The sequence below is a fragment of the Peromyscus eremicus genome, chromosome 9 (genome assembly GCF_949786415.1).
Source record: "Peromyscus eremicus chromosome 9, PerEre_H2_v1, whole genome shotgun sequence".
Lineage (NCBI taxonomy): Eukaryota > Metazoa > Chordata > Mammalia > Rodentia > Cricetidae > Peromyscus > Peromyscus eremicus.
Genome location: NC_081425.1, coordinates 35,505,868 through 35,527,482, shown reverse-complemented (window position 1 = coordinate 35,527,482; position 21,615 = coordinate 35,505,868). Strand labels below are relative to the sequence as shown.

General features: G+C 39.3%; 1 protein-coding gene across 2 annotated transcripts in view; it reads left to right on the top strand.

Annotated features, from left to right (window-relative positions):
- The window catches only part of Tdrd3 (tudor domain containing 3), a 150,058-nt gene that overhangs the window by 96,483 nt on the left and 31,960 nt on the right, over positions 1-21,615 (top strand). For both annotated transcript variants that reach the window (XM_059273278.1, XM_059273279.1), the window contains one exon: positions 19,523-20,373. In XM_059273278.1, the coding sequence (XP_059129261.1) occupies positions 19,523-20,373 (851 nt within the window). The remainder of the gene's footprint in view (positions 1-19,522; positions 20,374-21,615) is intronic.

Sequence of the window (21,615 nt, the reverse complement as noted above, 5' to 3'; positions counted from 1 at the left end):
TTACACATATATAGAAAATACATTGGACTGTTTGACATAGACAGTTTGTGAGGGTAGCAGGAGAGCAGAGAGCAGTGTTTGCTGATCTATAAGGCTGACACCTTAGTTTTCCATTGCTGGGTAACAAATGACTACACAGTCTGTAGAAGGTTTTTCGGGTGGTGGTGTGGTGGTCAGCTAACCCTGTGTCAAGTTCCTCTTACAGGCTCACTTGCTGTGAACTGTGAAATCATTCTTTGTAGGTGCAGGACTGATGTGCTTTTTACTTGCTTCTGATTCCTGGGCTGTTGTCAACTCCTACAAGTGGACTTCACGGTGCACGAGGATAGGACTTAGGCAACATAACATGGTTTTACTTTTACATGGTCAGCAAAGGAGTGAATCTCTGCTGCATCTTCCCTCTGTACTGGCTGACCTCTGGCATCCTTCACAGTGCCCATTCAAGACCTCTCTGAATGCCTCTTAATCCCTGACTCCCATATTCGCATCTTATGGTGACTCCTAAATCATGAGTTTGGTTTTCTGTTTCTTTTTAGTTGAATTGAATATGTAATTCATAATTCATCTGTGATTTGGCATATGGAAATGAAATATTATTGTAGTTATAAGTATGCCAGATCATATCTGATTATCATATTATGATATGTTCTGCTAAGTCCCCTTATTTTGTTTGTTTTAAAGTTTATATTAAGTAAATGATAACATTCACTAAGTAAATGATTAAATCCTCTTTAATAAGCATTTCTAAGCTCCTTAGTTCGTTTGTTTTGTCTAATAAATGACAGTACGTTTTCAGGCATATTTGTAATCTGTAATAATGTTTAGTCTTTTATTTGAAAATTTTATTGCTAAAATAAGGCCAACTAGTTGTTTTGAATGGGGTAGGCAGTGCTTTAACCAGGCTGATGTGAAAACACTGCTGATGTACTATGTCGCTATGTTGCTGAGCAGACACTGAGTCCATCAGCTGCAGCTTTCTGTCCCAGATTTAATGATGGTGACACCATACAGGAGAGATCCACAATACCACATGTACACCATGTTTACATAAATGAACACATTCTTAGATAGAAGTCATTATGCTTGCAGAAGTTTTCTCTGTTCTCTTGGCCCTGTGTTCATTGATACAGTGAAGACAGCAAGATTGGTGGGAGAGTTTGATTTGTGGTTGCCCTTGCGTATTTATTTTTTAAAAACATACTGTTCTCTTACTCTTTCTCTTGTTAATTTACTTCCACTAAGTGACAATATTCTGATGTGAGCTGGGGTTTTTATAGCAAAGAACAGTTGAGATAAGTGACTGAACTGGTTTTCAGATAATTTTACAGTTTCATTGTTTGTAGCTGGAGAGTTTTCTCTCTGGGTCCCACCAAGCCCCAGCAGTCCGACAGCCCACTTATAAAATAAACACATAGACGCTTATATTATTTAAACTGCTTGGCCTAATGGCTCAGGCTTCTAGCTATCTAGTTCTTACATCTTAAATTAATCCATTTCTATAAATCTATACCTTACCACGTGGCTTGTGGCTTACCGGCATCTTCACATGCTGCTTGTCATGGTGGCAGCTGGCAGTGTCTCTGACTCAGCCTTCCACTTCCCAGCTTTATTCTCCTCCTTGTCCCGCCTACACTTCCTGCCTGGCTACTGGCCAATCAGTGTTTTATTTATTGACCAGTTAGAGCAACACATTTGACATACAGACCATCCCACAGCAATTGTTTCCTTTTAATTGGAGTTAAAGCCTGGAATGTATTTTTCAGAAATCTTAAAATTTAAAATTAGATCTTCGCAGATGGTAGGAAATGTTGAACATTTTTCTAAGGAGCATCTCGAAAGCTTTTCAGAATAGTCTTTGTAACATTTAGTGGTTAGATGGCTTCTGAAGAGTTAGGATCCATGATTTGGTTTAAGGTCATAACAGCATCGTTGTTTGAATCTTTGTAGAAGCTGACAATATAAAGACTAGTTGTAATTCACTGGTATATAGATTTGGAGCTTCAAAAAAAATCTTTGTGAGTAGGAGGACTAGCTTGGTAGTTCTTACTTGCTTAGTATGTGTGAAGCTCTGCGTTCAGTTACCAGTAACACACATGTACATATAACATACACCACACAAACACACACATGTACATGCACACACACACACTCACATGCATAATTCTAATACATCATTGAATGATGGAGCTTTTCTTAGTATCTGTGTTTTGTTTCAGTTCATTTCACTTCAAGCTGCCTCAGGATTTTGTTTAGTTTTAGGGTTCCCACAAGTTAACATTTAGCTTAGCAAGTGTCCTCGTTTGGTTTCTAGTGCTGTGATAAGCATCATGACCACAAGCAACTGGGAGAGAAAGGGTTTGTTTAATCTTAGGGTTTACTGCCTATTATGAAGGGAAATCAGGGCAGGAACTCAGCATAGGAACCAGGAAGCAGGAACTGAAGCAAAACTATAGAGGAATGCTGTTTACTGGCGTGCTCACTCACCCTGCTTCTTTGATAAGGATACCTGCTCAAAGGTGGCACGACCCACAGTGAGCTGGACCCTCCCTCTGCAATCTGTAGTCAGGAAATGCCTCACAGACTTGCCTACAGGCCAGTGTGATGGAGACACTTCCTCAGCTGAGATTGCTTCTTCCCACACAGGTGCTGGTTTGTGTCAAGCTGACAAAAGCAGCCAGCACAGCAAGTCTGGTTCTGTTGGTCTTCTTATGTCATGTTGGTTATACTGTTCTAAACCAAAATTGTGACGTAAGGTTGTAATGTTGAAGATTTCATATCTGACCTTATATGTCAGTCAAAATGTGGGCATGCTAAAAGCACTGGAATGTTTATTTATACTTACAGCCCACCCCCAAGTCATAGCATTGTGATAAAACACAAATATCCCCAAGCATTTTGTTTGAGGGATAGTGAGCATGTGTCAGATTCTGTATATTGTTTCAAATTTATTGAGAATACATCCTCCTTTAAGTATTAGATTTGTGTGTATGTGTGTTAAATTTAATAAAGGTTTGTAATACATTTACTTTCAGATCATATGCAATTCCTCTAGAAGAGCCAAGTGTGCTATCATTTCTTCAATTTTATGTTTAAATATTCCTTCAGAAGTAACTGACCATTTCTTAGAAAATGTCTTCTAGCATTAGCTTTAAAAACCTTTTTTTCAAAGCAGGCAGCTGAACCCATGGCTTCATGCATACTTGGCAAGTGCTTGAGAACTGAGCTCCTTCTCCAGTCAGTGATGGACTGTGACCTGGAAGTGTTAGCCGAATGAATGCTTCCCTCCTTAAGTTGTTTCTCAGAGTGTTTTCATCACACAATAGAACATCTAGTTTCTTGTGATTTCTAGCTTGCATATTTTAGAAATCTTAATTACTTTATATGCATTGTCTATGTAGATATTTTCTTAAACTAGTAATTTTTGCTAGCACTAAGCTACACACATCTACAGAATTTACTAGCAGCCAGGCCCCAGAAGGACTTAGATTTTAAGAGTCTATAAAATACCTTGAAAAGAGATTGTATAGGTCTGGGAGTTCTCTCCAGACTATGGCTTCATTAACATACTATTAGGTGTGCTCTTAATTCAAAGTGGTCCAAATATACATTCTTAAGTTTTGAAATTTTCTGTATGGATGTTACATATCAAATAATTCAATATTAGTTACTTGAGGAAGGTTACCCCCGTTGAATACCTGCGCAGGGGTGGCACCCCCCACAGTGAGTTGGGCTCTCCCATAGCAATCCTTAATCATGAAAATGTCTCACTAAATTTACATCATTTTATTTTGTGGTGTAATATATAATTAATTTTTTTGATATTTTATTAAATATGGATTTATTTTCTCAGAATGCTAAAAACATAGGCTTTTCATTCACTTTTACTCTTCTTAGATTTTTTTCCCTATAAAAAATGATGGATGCTATTTACTGAGAACTGCTGTGTTCTTGGAACCGTGCTAAAGGCTTGCCAACACTAAATGATGTTATGATTTCCATGTGACAGCTAAGCACGCTTGAAGAGAGAAAATGTCTCACTTATAAGAACTAAAGAACTAGGATTTTAGATATTTTCTTTTTCGCGATGCATAACTTTCTCTGACTTGGCATTTCTGAGCAGCTATTTATTTTGGGAGGAAAGAGCAATTGAGTTAAACTTCAACACATCATAATTTTGTAAGGTCAAAGTGTGAGGTCAAGCGAGCAGCTGAATTTAGAGATGATGTGGAGGTGGGAAAGCCATCAGAGGAGGTTGAGTACGTGCGTGAGTGGGAGCACTGGAGACAATGAGGGAGGGCAGTGTGTTCTGAAGGTTCACAGCCAGCTCTCAGGGAAGTCCCAGAGCATCAGTGGAGGGCTGACTTTGATTTTGCTGATAATGTGGTATAAATACTCCCACCATGTCTAATTTCAGGCTATGAGCAATTTAAAAAACTAAATCATTCATTTTTGTGAAAATTTAATAATCAGCCTTTGTAAGATGTTCAAGCTGAGTCCCGCATACCACTGATTGATTACACTCTCACAAAAGTGGTCAAGTGGTGGATTTAAAACAGAAACTAGGGAATGCCGTAGAGGAAATGCTTTATAGACCATAGAATGAGTATTTTTGAAGAGAGTTGTCCAGAACAGCATGGGAGTTTTATAGTACGTGGTGTTATTTTTCTCCTTTCTGTGACCAAATGCCTGATAAGAAGCAGCTTCTGAGCTGGATGGGCGATGGTGGCACGCGCCTTTAATCCCATCACTTGGGGAGCAGAGCCAGGCAGATCTCTGTGAGTTCGAGGCCAGCCTGGTTTACAGAGTGAGATCCAGGACAGATAGCAAAACTACACAGAGAAGAGAAACCCTGTGTCGAAAAACAAACAAAAAGAAAAAGAAAGAAGCAGCTTCTGGGAGGAAGAGTTGTTTTGTGGCGTGGCACCAAGAGCGGCAATGCTGGGCAGTTTGTTCATGTCTGGGCTGCCCGGAATGGGGAGACCTGGGGAGTGCTGGTGCCCCGCTGACCTTTCCCTTCTCCCTTTTCATGCAGGGCAGACCACAGCTGTTAGGATGGAGCTGCCCACACGCACTGTGGGTCTCCCCCAAAGTTAATCCTGGAGCTGCCCACACGCACTGTGGGTCTCCCCCAAAGTTAATCCTCTAAAGATATCCTCACAGGTCCATCTAAAGGTGTACCTCACAAATCCCCTATGTTTTTCTTTTCTTTTTTTTTTTCTTTCTTTTTTTTTTTTTAACCTTTTTAGAGCTTTATTGGGATGGGTGGGGAGAGGGAGAGAGAGGACAGACGGAAGGAAGGAGCGGAAAGGAAAGAGGGACACCTGTGTTTTTCTTAATCTAACAATTTGACAACCAAAAGGGTTTAGGTTGGTGGATTGTTTCTTCCTGTGGACTCTGAAGTATTTTTTATGATTTATCTTATGTATATGTATATGTGTTTGCATGAATGCTGGGTGTGTACCTGCAAAGACCAGAGGAGGGCATTGGATCCTGTAGAACTGTAGTTACAGGTGGCTGTGGCCTGAGTCGTCTGGAAGAGCAGCAGGCACTCTTAACTGCTGAACCATTTCTCACCCTCCCCCATACAATACTTTTAAAAGATTCTATTGTTTGTAAAGTATTTATAAAATATACATGATGATTTAATAACTACTTGTATTTTCATGTCTGGTAGGAATGATGATTTCTGACCTTAAGCTTTACAATCTAAGTCAGAATCATAGAAATACATTTACAGAAGAGATATTTTTTTTTTAATTTTTTTTATTTTTATTTTGCAATACAATTCAGTTCTACATATCAGCCACGGATTCCCCTGTTCTCCCGCCCCCCTCACCTTCCCCCCAGCCCACCCCCCATTCCCATCTCCTCCAGGGCAAAGCCTTCCCTGGGGACTGAGATCAACCTGGTGGACTCAGTCCAGGTAGGTCCAGTCCCCTCCTTCCAGGCCGAGCCAAGCAACCCTGCATAGGCCCCAGGTTTCAAACAGCCAACTCATACACTGAGCACAGGACCCGGTCCCACTACCTGGATGCCTCCCAAACAGATCAGGCCAATCAACTGTCTCACCCACTCAGAGGGCCTGATCCAGTTGGTGACCCCTCAGCCATTGGTTCATATTTCATGTGTTTCCGTTTGTTTGGCTATTTGTCTCTGTGCTTTATCCAACCTTGGTCTCAACAATTCTCGCTCATATAAACCCTCCTCATTCTCGCTAATTAGACTCCCAGAGATCCACCCGGGGCCTAGCCATGGATCTCTGCATCCAGATCCCTCAGTAGTTGGATGAGGTTTCTAGCATGACAATTAGGGTGTTTGGCCATCCCATCACCAGAGTAGGTCAGTTCGGACTGTCTCTCGACCATTGCCAGCAGTCTGTTGTGGGGGCATCTTTGTGGATTTCTGTGGGTCTCTCTAGCACTTTGCTTCTTCCTATTCTCATGTGGTCTTCATTTACCATGGTCTCCTATTCCTTGTTCTCCCTCTCTGTTGTTGATCCAGCTGGGATCTCCCGCTCCCCCAAGTTCTCTTTCCCTCGACCCTCGCCCTTCACTACCCCCACTCATGTCCAGGTTGTTCATGTAGATCTCATTCCATTTCTCTGTCATTGGGCGATCCCTGTGTCTTTCTTAGGGTCCTGTTTTCCAGGTAGCCTCCATGGTGATGTGAGTAGCAGTCCAGTCATCCTTGTTCCACATCTAGTATCCTCCTATGAGTGAGTACATACCATGTTTGTCTTTCTGAGTCTGGGTTACCTCACTCAGGATGATTTTTTCTAGATCCATCCATTTGTCTGCAAACCTCATGATGTCATTGTTTTTCTCTGCTGAGTAGTATTCCATTGTGTATATGTACCACATTTTGTTTATTCATTAGAAGAGATACTTTTAACAGAGGAAACAAAGTATATCAAGTTCCAACGATCTTAAGATCATCCTAAAATGTACTCAGTGCTTGAAAGATTTGTGCAAAATATCCCAGCTTGTATGACTGAAAAAAGCTAGTCGAGATTTTTGAGGTGTAAGCGATGTAGACTGTGTGTGTGTGTGTTTGTGTGTGTGTTGTAATGTATATATGCCTATTACAGAGTATTGTTATTCTGCTGTTATGTACACTTATATACTGCTCAATTAACCCTGTCTTCTGTAATAATTATCTTTATGATTTGTGTTTGCTGTGCAAAAACTGTTAAGCTATTCTACCTGGTTCAGTTTACATATTAGTAACCTGCTGAACAGGTCCTGGATCCTTAAGGACAGTGTTATCAGACCATATGTGGACATTCTTTTTGAATTTCATTTTGTCAACCTACTTTGACATTCTTGACCCTAAGATAGCTTTGTATTTTATTGGCATGTTTTGGCTTTAAATTGCAAGAATTTGAATTTTGGCTTGCTGTAATTTAGTTTGGAATTTTCAAGAGTATGTGTTTTAGGGAGAATATTGAATCTAAATTATTGTGCTCTTGACCCTGGAAAATAATACTTGGCTCAGAAGAACAGATGATGTAATTCACTTTAGAAGATACTGGAGAGTGGTTTGGTTTATTAATTCCAAATACTAACTTGGGGCTTACTGGGTGACGGCACTGTTGGAAGAGAGGGGTAGCAAACAAAAGAAAAGTCAGAGATCTTCAGTCCGTGGAGGCAGTGAATGAGCCAAGCAGTTCTGTGGCTGCATGTGGAGGAGTCTGACTTAGCCTCAAGGGTTGGTAGGATGGTGCTTTCAGAATGAGTTCTGAGCTGAGACCTGAAGAGAAGCCAGAGAGAAGAGGCCTGGAAGGGGGCAGATACTGTGCAGGTGTGGATGTGTGTGCGAACATCCCGAACTGAAACCTTAGGACAAGGCCCCTCTCTTTTTCCCCAGAATACAAAGTACTGTGTTAGAGTGACTGTTGGTAACTGATGGAGGAGAAGCAGAAACTGGAGCTAGAATAGCAATTAAGTTCTCCTCATTATTTCAGTATTTAGTGTGGAGTTGTGATATACTCATATTCATGTGATGTTTAGAGAGAAGTAAAGAGAGGAGAGTCAACATAGGTCCCCAAAAGATGTGTTCTCATTTAACGCAGATTTATCCAGATAGTACTTTTAAAAAAAAGTATCTCTGGTTAAAAACCAACCAACCAACTTTTATGATAATCCAGAGTTTTATGAGAAAATTCCAAAGCTAACCCATGGTTACTGATGATTTAAAGTTAGTAGCTTGACTGCAAGGAGAGGAACCTGATAGCCTGGTCCATACAGCTGTACGGTGACAGCTCCTTGTCCTTGATCGGCCTCTTGGGCTTCCTTGTCTACAAAATGGAGTGTTGTTATAGCTATAACCGAAAGTGAATGGATGTTTTTTATATGTGTAGGGAAGTTCCTGGACTGCCTATTTATTCACACCTGCAAACAGCACCAGCATGGTGTGCATTTGGAGCCTAGCCCTGGCTGTGGTAGAATTGATATCTGTAGTTTCTCAGAATGTTCGTGATTTATTAATTCATATGAACAGTGATCTGCTTTATTTATAACTTCCTAATAAGGAGTTTTACTTCTTTGGAAGTTTGGTACATTCAAATTTTAATAAATATGTTCATCTTAAACTTAGTGCTTAGTTTAATGTGTATCATACCTTTGATAGAATTTAATGAGCCTAGGAAAACATTGTATATTTTTGAATAATTAATGAAGGCCTTAAAAGAAATGCTAATTTATAAGTAATCACTTTTTCTGGATTGGTGTCTTTACTTAACGTAAATATAGTATCAAGTTGGGGATATTGGAACCCAGTATTTTTCCGTTTGAAGCGGTAAAGGTGATGATGTTTCTGGCCAACCATCATGAAAAGGCTGTGTGCTTCCTTCTTTCTCCTTGGAGTGTTCCACCCTGCCTGTGCTGTGTGTCTTATTCCTTAGGGCTCAACTAAAACCAGACCATAGCTTCTGTCAGTCTTACCATAATCATTATGATATCTGTTTCCTTTGAGGTGTTTATTAATTTCAAGCTACATTATTTTCTGCATTGGTGTGTGCTGTTCGCCTCCTCTCATCTTAAGTGACTGTCAGAGGATAGAGGGTTGGGGTTCTTTCCTGAAGTGCCTGGGACAGTGCTGACACCATCTGTCGTCAGGGTTTACTAACTACCATGACTATTTGAAAGAAATAAAGAGCTAAGCACCGTTATGCTAGTTTTTTTGTTTTTGTTTTTGTTTTTTTTTTACATCAGACATCTGCTTAGGGATAGGACTGGGATTAATTCCAATGATCGCCATAATTCTAAATGCCCTTATATATTTTCAAGCTGAATCTTCCTAATTCTGTGATAAGGGTTACTTCTTAGATGAAGAAACTGAAGTGCTTGTGAATTTGTCAGAGATATAACTAGGAAGCAGGAGATACATGTAAGAGAGGGGCTTTAGAAATTTTGGTTTTTATGCTAGTCTTTCCTGGACTCAACTGGACCGAGGTAAAATCTGCTGTAGTAGGCTTTAATGTTCTCTTCACCTTCAGAAGGCAGAACAGAAGATGGAATTTTCTCTTTTACCTTTGCTTAGCAGAGGTGAAAGCATTAAACAAGTAATTTCAACTTGGGGCTTTGTTTCATTTCCAATGTTTTCAGTAATTCTTTGTGCAAATATTTACTGAGTATCTCCACTCTATGGTTGTGAAACACTGGAAAAAACAGTTCTGAGTAAGACCCAGACAGACTCCACCTTCACCTTGGTTAGGTGTAAAAATATTTCCTATAATTTTTTTTAAAGTATGTCTGTGTGTCTGTATGTGTGTGTATACACACACATACATATGTGTATATATATATACATATGTGTATATATGTGTGTATGTATATATGCACACACACATAATATATATACTATATATTCCAATATCCCTAAATTGATACATTAAATAAAGGTACCAAATATGTTCCTAAATATATAAAACAATCTGCTAGTCCATATATATATATATATATGTATGTATATATATATATATATATATGTATATGTGTATGTATGTAATAACAAATAAAGAAAGAGACCATGAATTTGAGTGAAGATGGGGGTACATAGGAGCGGTTGGAGGGAGGAAAGGGAAAATTTATGTAATTATATTTTAATTAAAAATAAATTATAAATTATATTCCAAAAAAATGAGGGCTGTTCAAAGCTTTTATAATAAAAAAGTAAAGACGTCAGTAAAGAAATAAAAATACATGCCACACTGAGCTGAATGAGGTAGCTATGCTCACTGACCTGGGACTGCAATGTTCCGATGCTGCAAAATACTGCTAATTTCAAAGTAGACTGCAGCCTCTGAGTGAAGAACAGAAGCATTTGTTGTTGTTTATGGAAATGTGCACAGAGATCCTGCGCATTATATTAAAAAGTAACCTCTGAGACTTTAACAGTGGCTGTGTGTGGAGGAAGGATTACATCATTTCTCTAGTGATAGGATTCTAGGAGTTTTCAGATTGTACAAATTGAAGAATATATGGATTTTTATATGAAGAATGTTTATATTTTAAGTGTAAAATAGTATTAGAGTATGACTTATTTTCAAATGCATCTGAATTTTCTCTTTTATAACATTGCAGTAAAGTTTTTAATAAAGCATTCTTCCTGTCCTACTTACAAGAACAAGCAGGCAGAAAACTAAAGTTAATCTTCTAAGTAATGGTGGGCGTTTGTAGCGGTGAGAATGTGTAAACAGATATAAGCTTCTCATCCAAGTCACAGGTTTATAAGCTTATTTACATAATAATATTTATAATGTCATAATAATGATTGCTAGTATTTACTGAGAGCTTACCAAAGACAGATACTATTCTAAATATTTTACATACCTTAAATAAGTTTTTGAAATACATTATTTACTTGTATATTTGCTGATTTTAAGATAAGACTCAGAAAAGTTAAAGATCTTGTCTAAGGTTATAGAACTAGTGAATGGCTGACCTATGATTAAACCTCTGTACTATGCTATCTCTAAGTGCTGATTTTTTAAAGCTTTTAAATGTTAGTCCAATTCTTAATAATGCTTTTAGTTTTTCTGCTTGGATGTAAAGTATTGTTAATTTTCAGTCAGGATCCAGCAGTCCTGGTATCCAAATGTATTTTTCAGCCTTCAAGGATAATAAAGAGCTTTTGCACTTTCTGCGTTTTACCAGAATGAATAGATGTAGGTGGTAAATAGGTCACTGGTACTTTCTGTTTTTCTGGGGATGCAGATTGACATACTGAGAAGTCACGGGCTTTAGCCTGAGTAAGATTTTAGTTTACTTCTGGATTCCACGGTTTCTAGGCAGATTTTTATTTGGGGCTCATTGCTTTGAATCTTCATTGTAAAATAAGAATAATAATATTGTGCTTTCAAGATATAGGTGCAAGTAGTATGTGCATAGTCAGATTTTTTTTAAAAGGTTTTCCTTTTATTGAAATAGCCTTTTTCTCACATATCATGATTAGAGTTTCTACTCCCTTTCATCCTCCCTTATATATAAAATAATATAAAACAAAACCAACACATTGGAATTGTACAAAACAAACAAAAGGAAGAGATCTCTAGAGAAGGCACAAGAAACAGAGACCTACTCCATTGCAGTCTCAGAAGTCCCATAAAAATACTTAGCTGGAAGCTGTAATATATATGCAAAGGACTTGTAGAGTTCAGGGAAAAAAGAAAAAAGCATACATATAAATAGAATAAAATAAAAATAAAAGATAAAATTTTTAAGATAAGGAAGATTCCTGACATGACATTATGAGACAAGGACCCCCAAAGCTGCTATTGAATTCATTTTCAGTTTGCCATTTAATACTGGGCGTGTGACCTACGCTTTCAGAGCAGTCTCTTTCCTCAGTGAGACACCCTTGAAGGAAACTTGTAGCACAGATCTTAACAGGTCTTATTATTAAAAACAAACCCAGTGCCAGGTATTGGGGTGAACGCTGGAAGGTCAGATAAGCAGAACAAGCCACAGCTACCTCACCTTGCCAATTCCTCAGCTGATCCTGTTTCTTCAGTCTGGAAACCTCTGTGTCCTCATCTAAATGGGTCTTAGCTGAACTGCTGCTCAAAAGCCTAAAAGCTTAACCAGCTCTAGTTCCTGGTCCTCACACCTTATATACCTTTCTGCTATAACTTCCTGGGATTAAAGGCTCTTGTTACCACACCTGGCTGTTTCCAGTGTGGCCTTGAACTCACAGAGATCGGGATGGATCTCTGCCTCTGGAATGCTAGGATTAAAGGTGTGTGTGCCACCATTTTCTGGGCCTCTATATCTATCTAGTGGCTGTTCTGTTCTCTGATCCCAGATAAGTTTATTAGGGTGCACAGTATTTTGGGGAACATAATATCACATTTCCCCTTTTTGTCTAAAATTAAAAAAAGCTTATAACTAATACAAGAAAAACTATATCCAATAAGTATATATAATATATACAGTCAAGAATTACATTAACACTGTCTAGTCCAGTTAATACATATATTAACATTGTCTAGTCCAGTAACATTTGATAAACTCAGACAAAAAATTTCATTACTTATCCTATTTTAAACAAGTAGTTCCTTTTTAAAAGTAGATTCAACAATGGACCTTTTTTATCTTATCATATCCCTATTCTCTCCTTTTTCTTTTCATAATAGATTCAATAATCTACCTTTTGTCATTTTTATATCTTCCCCTTTTTCTTTTTAGAGTAGATTCAATGATCTACCCATTTATCTTATTATTTCTTTATCTTTTTTCTCAGAGTAGATTCAATGATCTACCTCAGAAACTAATTTTTTACTGCAAGTGGTTGTCATTTGGAGATTTCTTTGGAGTTTAGGGATGGGGGCATGTGTCCTCTTCTCCTTTCAGTGCTGGGACCAGAACTGATGAAGACCCATGGAGGCCCTATGCGTGCTGACTCAGTCTCTGTGAGTTCATACGTGTCTCAGTCATGTTGGTTTAGAGGGACTTTCTTCAATGTTTTGCATCCTCTGTTGCTCTTACACCCTTTCCTTGTCCACATTGACAAGGTTCCCTGAAACCTGAGGGCAGGGATTTGATGGAGACATCCCATTTAAGGCTGCATGTTCCAAGGTATTTCAGCCTCTGCATAATGTTTGGGTGTGGGTTTCTGTATTTTTTTTTTTTAATTTTTATTTTGCAATACAATTAAGTTCTACATATCAGCCACAGATTCCCTTGTTCTCCCCCTCCCGCCCCCTCACCTTCCCCCCAGCCCACCCCCCATTCCAATCTCCTCCAGGGCAAAGCCTTCCCCACAGACTGAGATCAACCTGGTGGACTCAGTCCAGGTAGGTCCAGTCCCCTCCTCCCAGGCCGAGCCAAGGGACCCTGCATAGGCCCCAGGTTTCAAACAGCCAACTCATGCAATGAGCACAGGACCCGGTGCCACTGCCTGGATGCCTCCCAAACAGATCAGGCCAATCAACTGTCTCACCCACTCAGAGGGCCTGATCCAGTTGGTGACCCCTCAGCCATTGGTTCATATTTCATGTGTTTCCGTTTGTTTGGCTATTTGTCTCTGTGCTTTATCCAACCTTGGTCTCAACAATTCTCTCTCATATAAACCTTCCTCATTCTTGCTAATTGGACTCCCAGAGATCCACCTGGGGCCTAGTCATGGATCTCTGCATCCAGATCCCTCAGTAGTTGGATGAGGTTTCTAGTACGACAATTAGGGTGTTTGGCCATCCCATCACCAGAATAGGTCAGAAAGACAAACATGGTATGTACTCACTCATAACAGGATACTAGATGTGGAACAAGGATGACTGGACTGCTACTCACATCACCAGGCAGGCTACCTGGAAAACGGGTTTCTGTATTTTTATCAGAAGCTTCTCTGATGATGGCTGATGGCCGAGCAAAGCACTGATCTATGAGTATAGCAGAATATCATTAAGATAGAGTCATGGTATTGCTACTCCTCCCTCCCTCCCTCCCTCCCTCCCTCCCTCCCTCCCTTCCCTCCTTCCTCTCTTTCCTTTTTATTTTAGAACAGTACTATTTGGCTTTACATTAGGTCCCTGGGCTGTCTAGTCTCAGGTTCTTGGTCACCCAAGCAACATTGGGTATGGGTGCCATGTTGTGGAGTGGGTCTTCAGTCAAATCAGGTGTTGGTTGGTTACTTCCACAAACTTTGTGCTGCCATTGCACTAACATATCTTGTAGGCAGGACACCATTGTAGATCAAAGAGTTTGTCTGGGTTGATGTTTATGTTTCTCTTTTGGTGGCCTGCATAGTACCTTCCTATACCAGAGATGCTAGTTCTCAGGGGTGAAGACTCTATGTAGGCAGCAGTTTAACATCACCACATTCAATGAGTTGTGTGGGTGTCTAGCAGTGATCCCTTGCTGTCTTATTAGTGGGGAGCAACATACATTCTTGGCATATCCTGGGTTTTTTGTGGGATCCCTTGGGATCCCTTTGGCCAACAAACTCAATTAGATGTAACCCATTTCTAGTACTGGATGCTTCATTTGGTGACAGGAGATATCCAGCCGGGACTCTGTCTTCCCCACTCTTTAGTGATTTCATTTCGATCTCCTTCATATGTATATATTTCAGGAAGCTTCTACTGTATTACATTCCATACTACCGCTCCAATAGCTTGTACTTTTAGCTCTCTTTGTAATCCCTCCCTTTTACCACTCTTCCCTTCCCCTCCCCACTTGATCCTCCAGTTCCAGCCACCCTGCATCCGTCCATATCTATTCTATTTTCCTTTCTAGAGAGATCTGTCTGTCCCCCTAGTTCCTTACTCTATAACTAACCTCTGTAATTACAGCAATTGTAGCTTTATTATCATTGACTTAACAGCTAATATCTCCATATAAGTGAATGCATACCGTATTTGTCTTCCTGGGTTTGGGTTACCTCACTCAGGATGTTTCTTTTTCTAGTTCCATCTATTTACCTACAAACTTCACAATTTCGCCTTTTTAACAGCTGAGTAATACTACATTGTGTAAATAATACCACATTTTCATTATCCACTCTTCTGCTGAGGGTCATCTAGATTGATTCTAGTTTCTGACTATTATGAATAGGTCGGCAATGAATATGTTTGAGCAAGTGTTACTGGGATAGGATGAAGCATCCTTTGGGAATATGTCCAAGAGTGGCATAGCTGGATCTTGAGGTAGATTGATTCCCATCTTCCTGAGGAACAGCCATATTGATTTCCATAGTTGGCTGTAAAAGTTTTCACTCCCACCAGCAATGGATGAATGTTTCCCATATTCCATATCCTAGCCAGCATGAGCTGTCATTTATATTATTGAGTTAGCCATTCTGACAGGTGTAAGATGGAATCTCAAAGTAGTTTTCATTTGCTTTCCCATGATGATTCAAGGTGTTGAACATTTAAATGTTTCTCAGCCATCTGAGTTTCCTCTTTTGAAAATGTTCTGCTTAGATCTATACCCCCTTTTAAAAATTAGGTTATTTGTTTTCATGATATCTAGGTTTTTTTTTTAGTTCTTTATATATTTTAGATAGTACCCTCTCTTGGATGTGTGTTGTGTTGGAACGTGGTCCATGAATGCAATCACGTGAGGAAAATTCTTAGTGCTTATAAGAACTCAAAGAACACAAGACTCTTGTGACCTAAGTTTCTTTAAAACATGCAGTTGTTCTTAGAATGTGTTTTCATGCTTCTCCCAGGTGGAGTGGATAGGAGTGAGTTTACTTCAAATTATTCAGAACAACTGATTATTGTTATTTGTTTATGTCTCTGGAAAAGACCTTGGAAGGTTGTGGGAGAAGCCCTCTGTGGTCTCTTGGGGATGAGAGCAGAGGAATGGAAGGCTGTGGTAGGTGTTCTGCTACAGCGCTGGGATGAGACTGGGGGACTGGTGTTGGAGTTGTGAAGGGAGAGGTGAAATCTGTAAATTAGCCTTCCTGTTCCCCTGGCCTGGGTGTCCTAAAGTTCTCTGGGGATGGCCGCTAGAGTTGGGGGCTGACATAAAGCAGCCAGTGGGCAGGGCAGGGAAGTTTCAAGGGGAAGATCTTTGTGATCCACTGAATATGGGGAAGGGGAGAAGGAGGCTGCAACCTTGTTTCCTACCAAACTGGGGCTGAGACTGGGGGATTGGAGTTGGAGGAGTGTAGGGAGAGATGAAGAGTTACAGTTAGCCTGTCTGCTTAGCTGGCTATGGTGCACAGAGTCAGATGTTAATGAATATTCAAACACTCTCCAGGTAGGAGTTCCAAAACAAATGATTAATTCTGGAGAGCAGAGTATACTTATTTACCATAAAATGAAGATGTAACTGCTGCTTGAGATTGAATTTTTGCCAAGAAATATTCATATTGTAAGATGCCCGTTTAATTCAGCATCCTCAATACTGATGGAAGTAGTTGATTTTTGACAATAGATTCGTTCTGAATGATTCTTGCATTTAATGTCATGGTGCCATCACCATTTTAATTGCTATAACCATACATTTTGAACTCTCTGGTATAATAGTAACATTTATTTCACACTAACTCACAGAAATACTCTTTGATAGCCTTTTCTTTTTCTTTTTAAACTTTATTGTATTCATAGTTTGTCTATTTCTTTTCTTTTTTTTTTTTTTTTTTTTTTTGGTTTTTCGAGACAGGGTTTCTCTGTATAGCTTTGTGTCTCTCCTGGAACTCACTTGGTAGCCCAGGCTGGCCTCGAACTCACAGAGATCCGCCTGCCTCTGCCTCCCAAGTGCTGGGATTAAAGGCGTGCGCCACCACCGCCCGGCTTGACTATTTCATTATAATACTATTCATCGTATTTTGCTAATTGTTCCTGTATTCTGTTGTATAATCTTAAATCTTGAATTGGAAGCATTAGGATAAAAAAATTAGCATCATCAACTTCCGCTTATGCTACTCTTTGGTATTATTCTCTTTTCACCAGGTTTTAAGCGCTCGTGAATTCACTCTTTCTTGTACATGAAAGTATCTTAGCGTATTTATCACTGGAGTGGTATAGATTTAGTGTCGGGTGCTGTTTGGTATGTCACAGGGTAGATTCCCGAGTCTCTGTGAGAGTGTCAGAAAGCACCTGGCCTCTGACTGCACATCCCCATTGTTGTTTGCCTCTGTTTCTGCTTTTTGAACAAGACACTCTTTCTTTAAAATTCCCTTTCTCTACATTTAATAATTGAGTCTGTGCATCATGTTTGTTCAATAACCAGCTTAGTTTTAGGTTTACTTACTATCTACTTAACTTTGTTACTTAACTGCCTACAATAAAATGGATTCAATTTAAAGATATTTAAAGATATGAAAACATTAAAGAACCTCCTTTTCTTGCTTTTTATTTTGTTTTCGAGTAAAGCAGAATGTGTGTGTGTGTCTGTGTGTGCGCACACATGTGTGTATATGTATACACATATACACACCATAGTCTTTTAAAAGGACATTTTTATTTTCTCAGTGGGTTTAATTCTCATGAAATATTCCTGTTTTTTAAGGTAAGTTCTTTTATAGATTTACCTTTATCTCAGCATAATAATGAAAATGAAGTGTGTTCTTTATTAGTAAAACTACTTATTTTATATTATCATTTATATCCAATATGTAGAAGTCATATTTTGACAGTTAAATGTAACGACATTTTCTCTCTACTGTTGAGCAGCTTGCTAAGCTTGTTTATTTCTTAAAAATGATAAGCTACCTTGGAATTTCTTGTGCATATTTTCAGAATTGTATATTTGATATAAGAACACTGATGTGTGGGCATGATGGAGTAAACAAATTAAATTGTTAAGTGCTTATAAGAACAGTGATGGGAAAGTACAGAAAGTTTTTTAAAAGACTGAATCTAGAGCTAAAAGAGAGATTTTACTATTTTTTAATAATGCAAATTTTCATGAACTAAAGACATAAGCCCAATTGTAGACTAGAAAGTTTTGCTTTTCTTGGTTTTTCTTTCAGAGCTGAGTTCTAATCATGTCATGGCCATCAAGTCTAGTTGGACCTTCTTTCTGTGTGTTTATCTAGCCTCTCTCTGTAACCCAGCACACTAAGATAGCTATTCTCAGGATAACCTGCTTTTTTTCTAATGTTTTTGACCATCATAGATATCAGTGACCCTGACTAAAATAGTTTAAGAAGAAACAAAATCCTAAACATAGCAAGCTTAAAAGCTTATTCCCCAAATACATTTTCCTATCTAGCTGATGGCAAATCAAACAAAATTTTCCTCAGTGTATGCTACGAGGAACCTTACCCTGTTTTGTTACTAAAGCATCCATGTGTTTCCGCATTATGGTAATGTGTGAAGACCACTTGGATGGCACACCCAGAGTCCTCAGCAGAGACCACTGCGGCTTTGTTCTCTGGCATGCCTTTCTCTTGGGCATGCCCCTCACGTGTGTCGCCAGCATTCTCTGTCTCTTCCCGAAGTCTTTATTCCTAGATAAAAAAAAAAAAAACTCATGATGTTAGCATAAAGTCTCCAAGACAGCTTACGGGCTGGAGAGGCGACTGAGGGGCTGAGTGCTTGCTGCCTTTCCGAAGGACCTGAGCTCAATTCTCAGCACTCAGATCAGGTTACTCACAATTGCTTGTAACTCCAGTTTCAGGGCATCTGGCCTGTGTAGGCACCTCCCACCCCCCACCCTCTACACACATAACATATACATTATATATACATCCTCTCCTATACACATAAATACAAAAATTTAAGAAGAAAGATTTTTAAATTGAGTATAATTGTTAAAATAAAACATTTCAGTATGTTTATAAGAGGTATTCTTGGGGAAAATTTCTCTTAAATATAGTTGGCAAGCATTTGAAGCCTTGAGTATTTCTTTTTGTCATAATTAATAGGTGGTTGGTCTGCGTGTTGACACTTAACTAGAAAATAATTCATTTTACTTTAAATGTCAAGTCCAGTGGATCTGCTTTGATGAGTTTTATTTGCTTTTTTGTCTTGCCATTTTGAGTCTCGATTTATAGTCTGTGAGTTAGAATTTTTAAGCATCTCCTTTATTTTTGTTAACCTAAGCAATTTATCTGACAATTCTTTTGCTTCCTCCCAGTGAGTGTTGGAAACCTATAGAGACATATTAAACTGGTGTTTAGTGTCTGGGAGCAGTGAGGGTAGTTTTCTTGCAGTGCTAGAAATAGGTCGACCACAGGTCCTTAGTGCCCATCTTTGGGGACGTGATGACCTAGGAAAGATCCACAGTCCTGGATCTCGACAGTGATTTATGTGAGAGCAAACAAACAGAAAAATACAAACATGTCCATCAAAGATAAATCACAGAAGGAAGTGTATATATCCTCTTTTGACGTAGTGTGCAGCAGCTAAACTGCTTTATCTTGATTCACATCACTACTTTAGTTTTCTAATGTGCTAACCAGGAAGACTTCCTGATAGAGAAATAGAACTCAGAACAAGCCAAGAATTAAGGTAACAAGGTTTGAAGATAGGAGATGTTAAGATAGTAACCAATATAATATGATTTCAAATAAGCAGCTCTCCATGCTGTCTCCATCCTAATATGCATGCTGTACTTCTGCCTTTTAGAACCAAAGTCCCAGCCACAGCCCCTTCATCAAGGACAGCACAGAGTGTCAAATGCTGAACAGAATGGGGTGAAAGATAGCATTCAATCAAGACATCTTCCTCGAAACGACACCAGGCAGCCGAGAAATGAGAAACCTCCTCGTTTTCAAAGAGACACCCCCAATTCGAAGCCAGCCTTAGAAAGCAGCGTATTATCTAGAAATAGAGGCTCTGAAAGACCGGGTGGTTCTTCTGGTTCGGAAGTGTGGTCAGAAGAGAGGATCAAGTGTGATAGGCCGTATTCTAGATATGACAGAACTAAAGACGCTTCGTACCCGATAAGTTCTCAGCACAACGATGGCGCTTTTAAAAAAAGAGATAACTCTATGCAAAACAGATCAGGAAGAGGTCCATTGTATGCAGAGGCAAGAGAAAACCCACTTCCTCAAGAATTCATAGATTATAATAGTCAAAAACGTGGGAAAAGAGAAAACCAAACAGGTAATCCTGATCATTTTTATGACAGGAAATCACGGACAATGAATAATGAAGCTTTTAGTGGTCTAAAAATTGAAAAACATTTTAGTGTAAATACTGATTACCAGAATCCTGTTCGAAGTAATAGTTTCGTTGGTGTTCCAAATGGAGAGACAGAATTGCAGGTGAAAGGGAGACGCATTGGACCCATTAAGCCAGCAGGACCTGTCACAGCTGTACCCTATGATGATAAAGTGTTTTATAATAGTGGGCCCAAAAGAAGATCTGGGCCAATTAAGCCTGAGAAGGTGATAGAATCATCTATTCCTGTGGAGTATGCGAAAATGTGGAAACCTGGAGATGAATGTTTTGCACTTTATTGGGAAGACAACAAGGTATGGATGTTTCAAGCACGCTGCTACATACAGTGTAATGTTCTGGGGGGGGGGCCTCTGTAGAAAGCATCTGTGTGTTTTATTCTGCAGTCATACCTGTTTGGGGCCCTTAAAGAGATTTATAGATGCGTAATTCATAAAAGAAAAATATTTAACGTTTTTTTGTAGGTGCTTAGAATTTGTTTTGGCTTACATATGAGAACGGTACTAAAAATGATTAAACTTAGTTTGGCTGTATTTCACTTATCATTTGCTGAATTATGTTTACTTTCTTGCAAATTTTACTGATTTCCAAGGGGGGAAAATCATTTCAGTGGTACAAAGTTATGTGAATTTTTATTTAAAGAGATTATATATATTCAGCCTGTAAAAAAAGAGAAAAGCATGTAAGCTAGTTGTTCACCTTGTAATAAATAAATGGATGGTTATTAGTTGCCCAAAAGGGAAAGAAAGAAGTGGGGAAGGCAAACAGAAGTATAGTGATAAGAACCTAGTGAGGGCTGGGAGACCAGGTGAGCACAGAAAGGGACGAGAACCCAGAATGCTGCTTGTTTTCTAATTTTATTAGTTCATTGATAATTTTGAGCAGTGTTTTGATTATATTGCTACCTTTCCCAACTCCTTTCAGATCTACTCCTCATTCCCTGCCCACCCAACTCTGTGCCCTGTTTTTAAATTTTATTATTTAAAATTTTACTGTACTCACCCAGTTCAATTTGTGCTGCCCATAAGGTCTTATCTGTGGGGTCTTTGACTGTAGCACGGTCTACTTACCCGGGTACGTTTTTAGAGGAAATTGACTCTCTCAGCAGCTGTCAGCTGCTGGCAGTTCCTCACCTGGGGTGGGACTCTGTGCACTCCTCTCCTTTCCACTCTGTGATGTGTGTAGTCTGACTTCCGCTTGTCCAGGTCTTGTGCATGCTGCCACAACCACAAATGCTGTGAGTTCATGTGTGAAGCTTCCCGCCTGTGCCCAGAAAACATTTTTTTTTTTCCTTGTAGTCATCCACTGCCTCTGGTCTAACTGTTTCTGCCCCTCTCCCACCATGTTCCTTGAGCCATGGGGGTGGGGGTGTGATAGAGATGCCCCATTTGGGATTAAACATTCTACAGTCTCTTGTTCTCTGCACCTTGACCAGTTGTGGGTCTCTTTGTTAATCACCGTCTACTGCAAATAGAAGCTTTTTCGGATGTGAGTTGAAGATGGGTATAACAGTCAGTCTGTCGGGAGACTGTCTAATA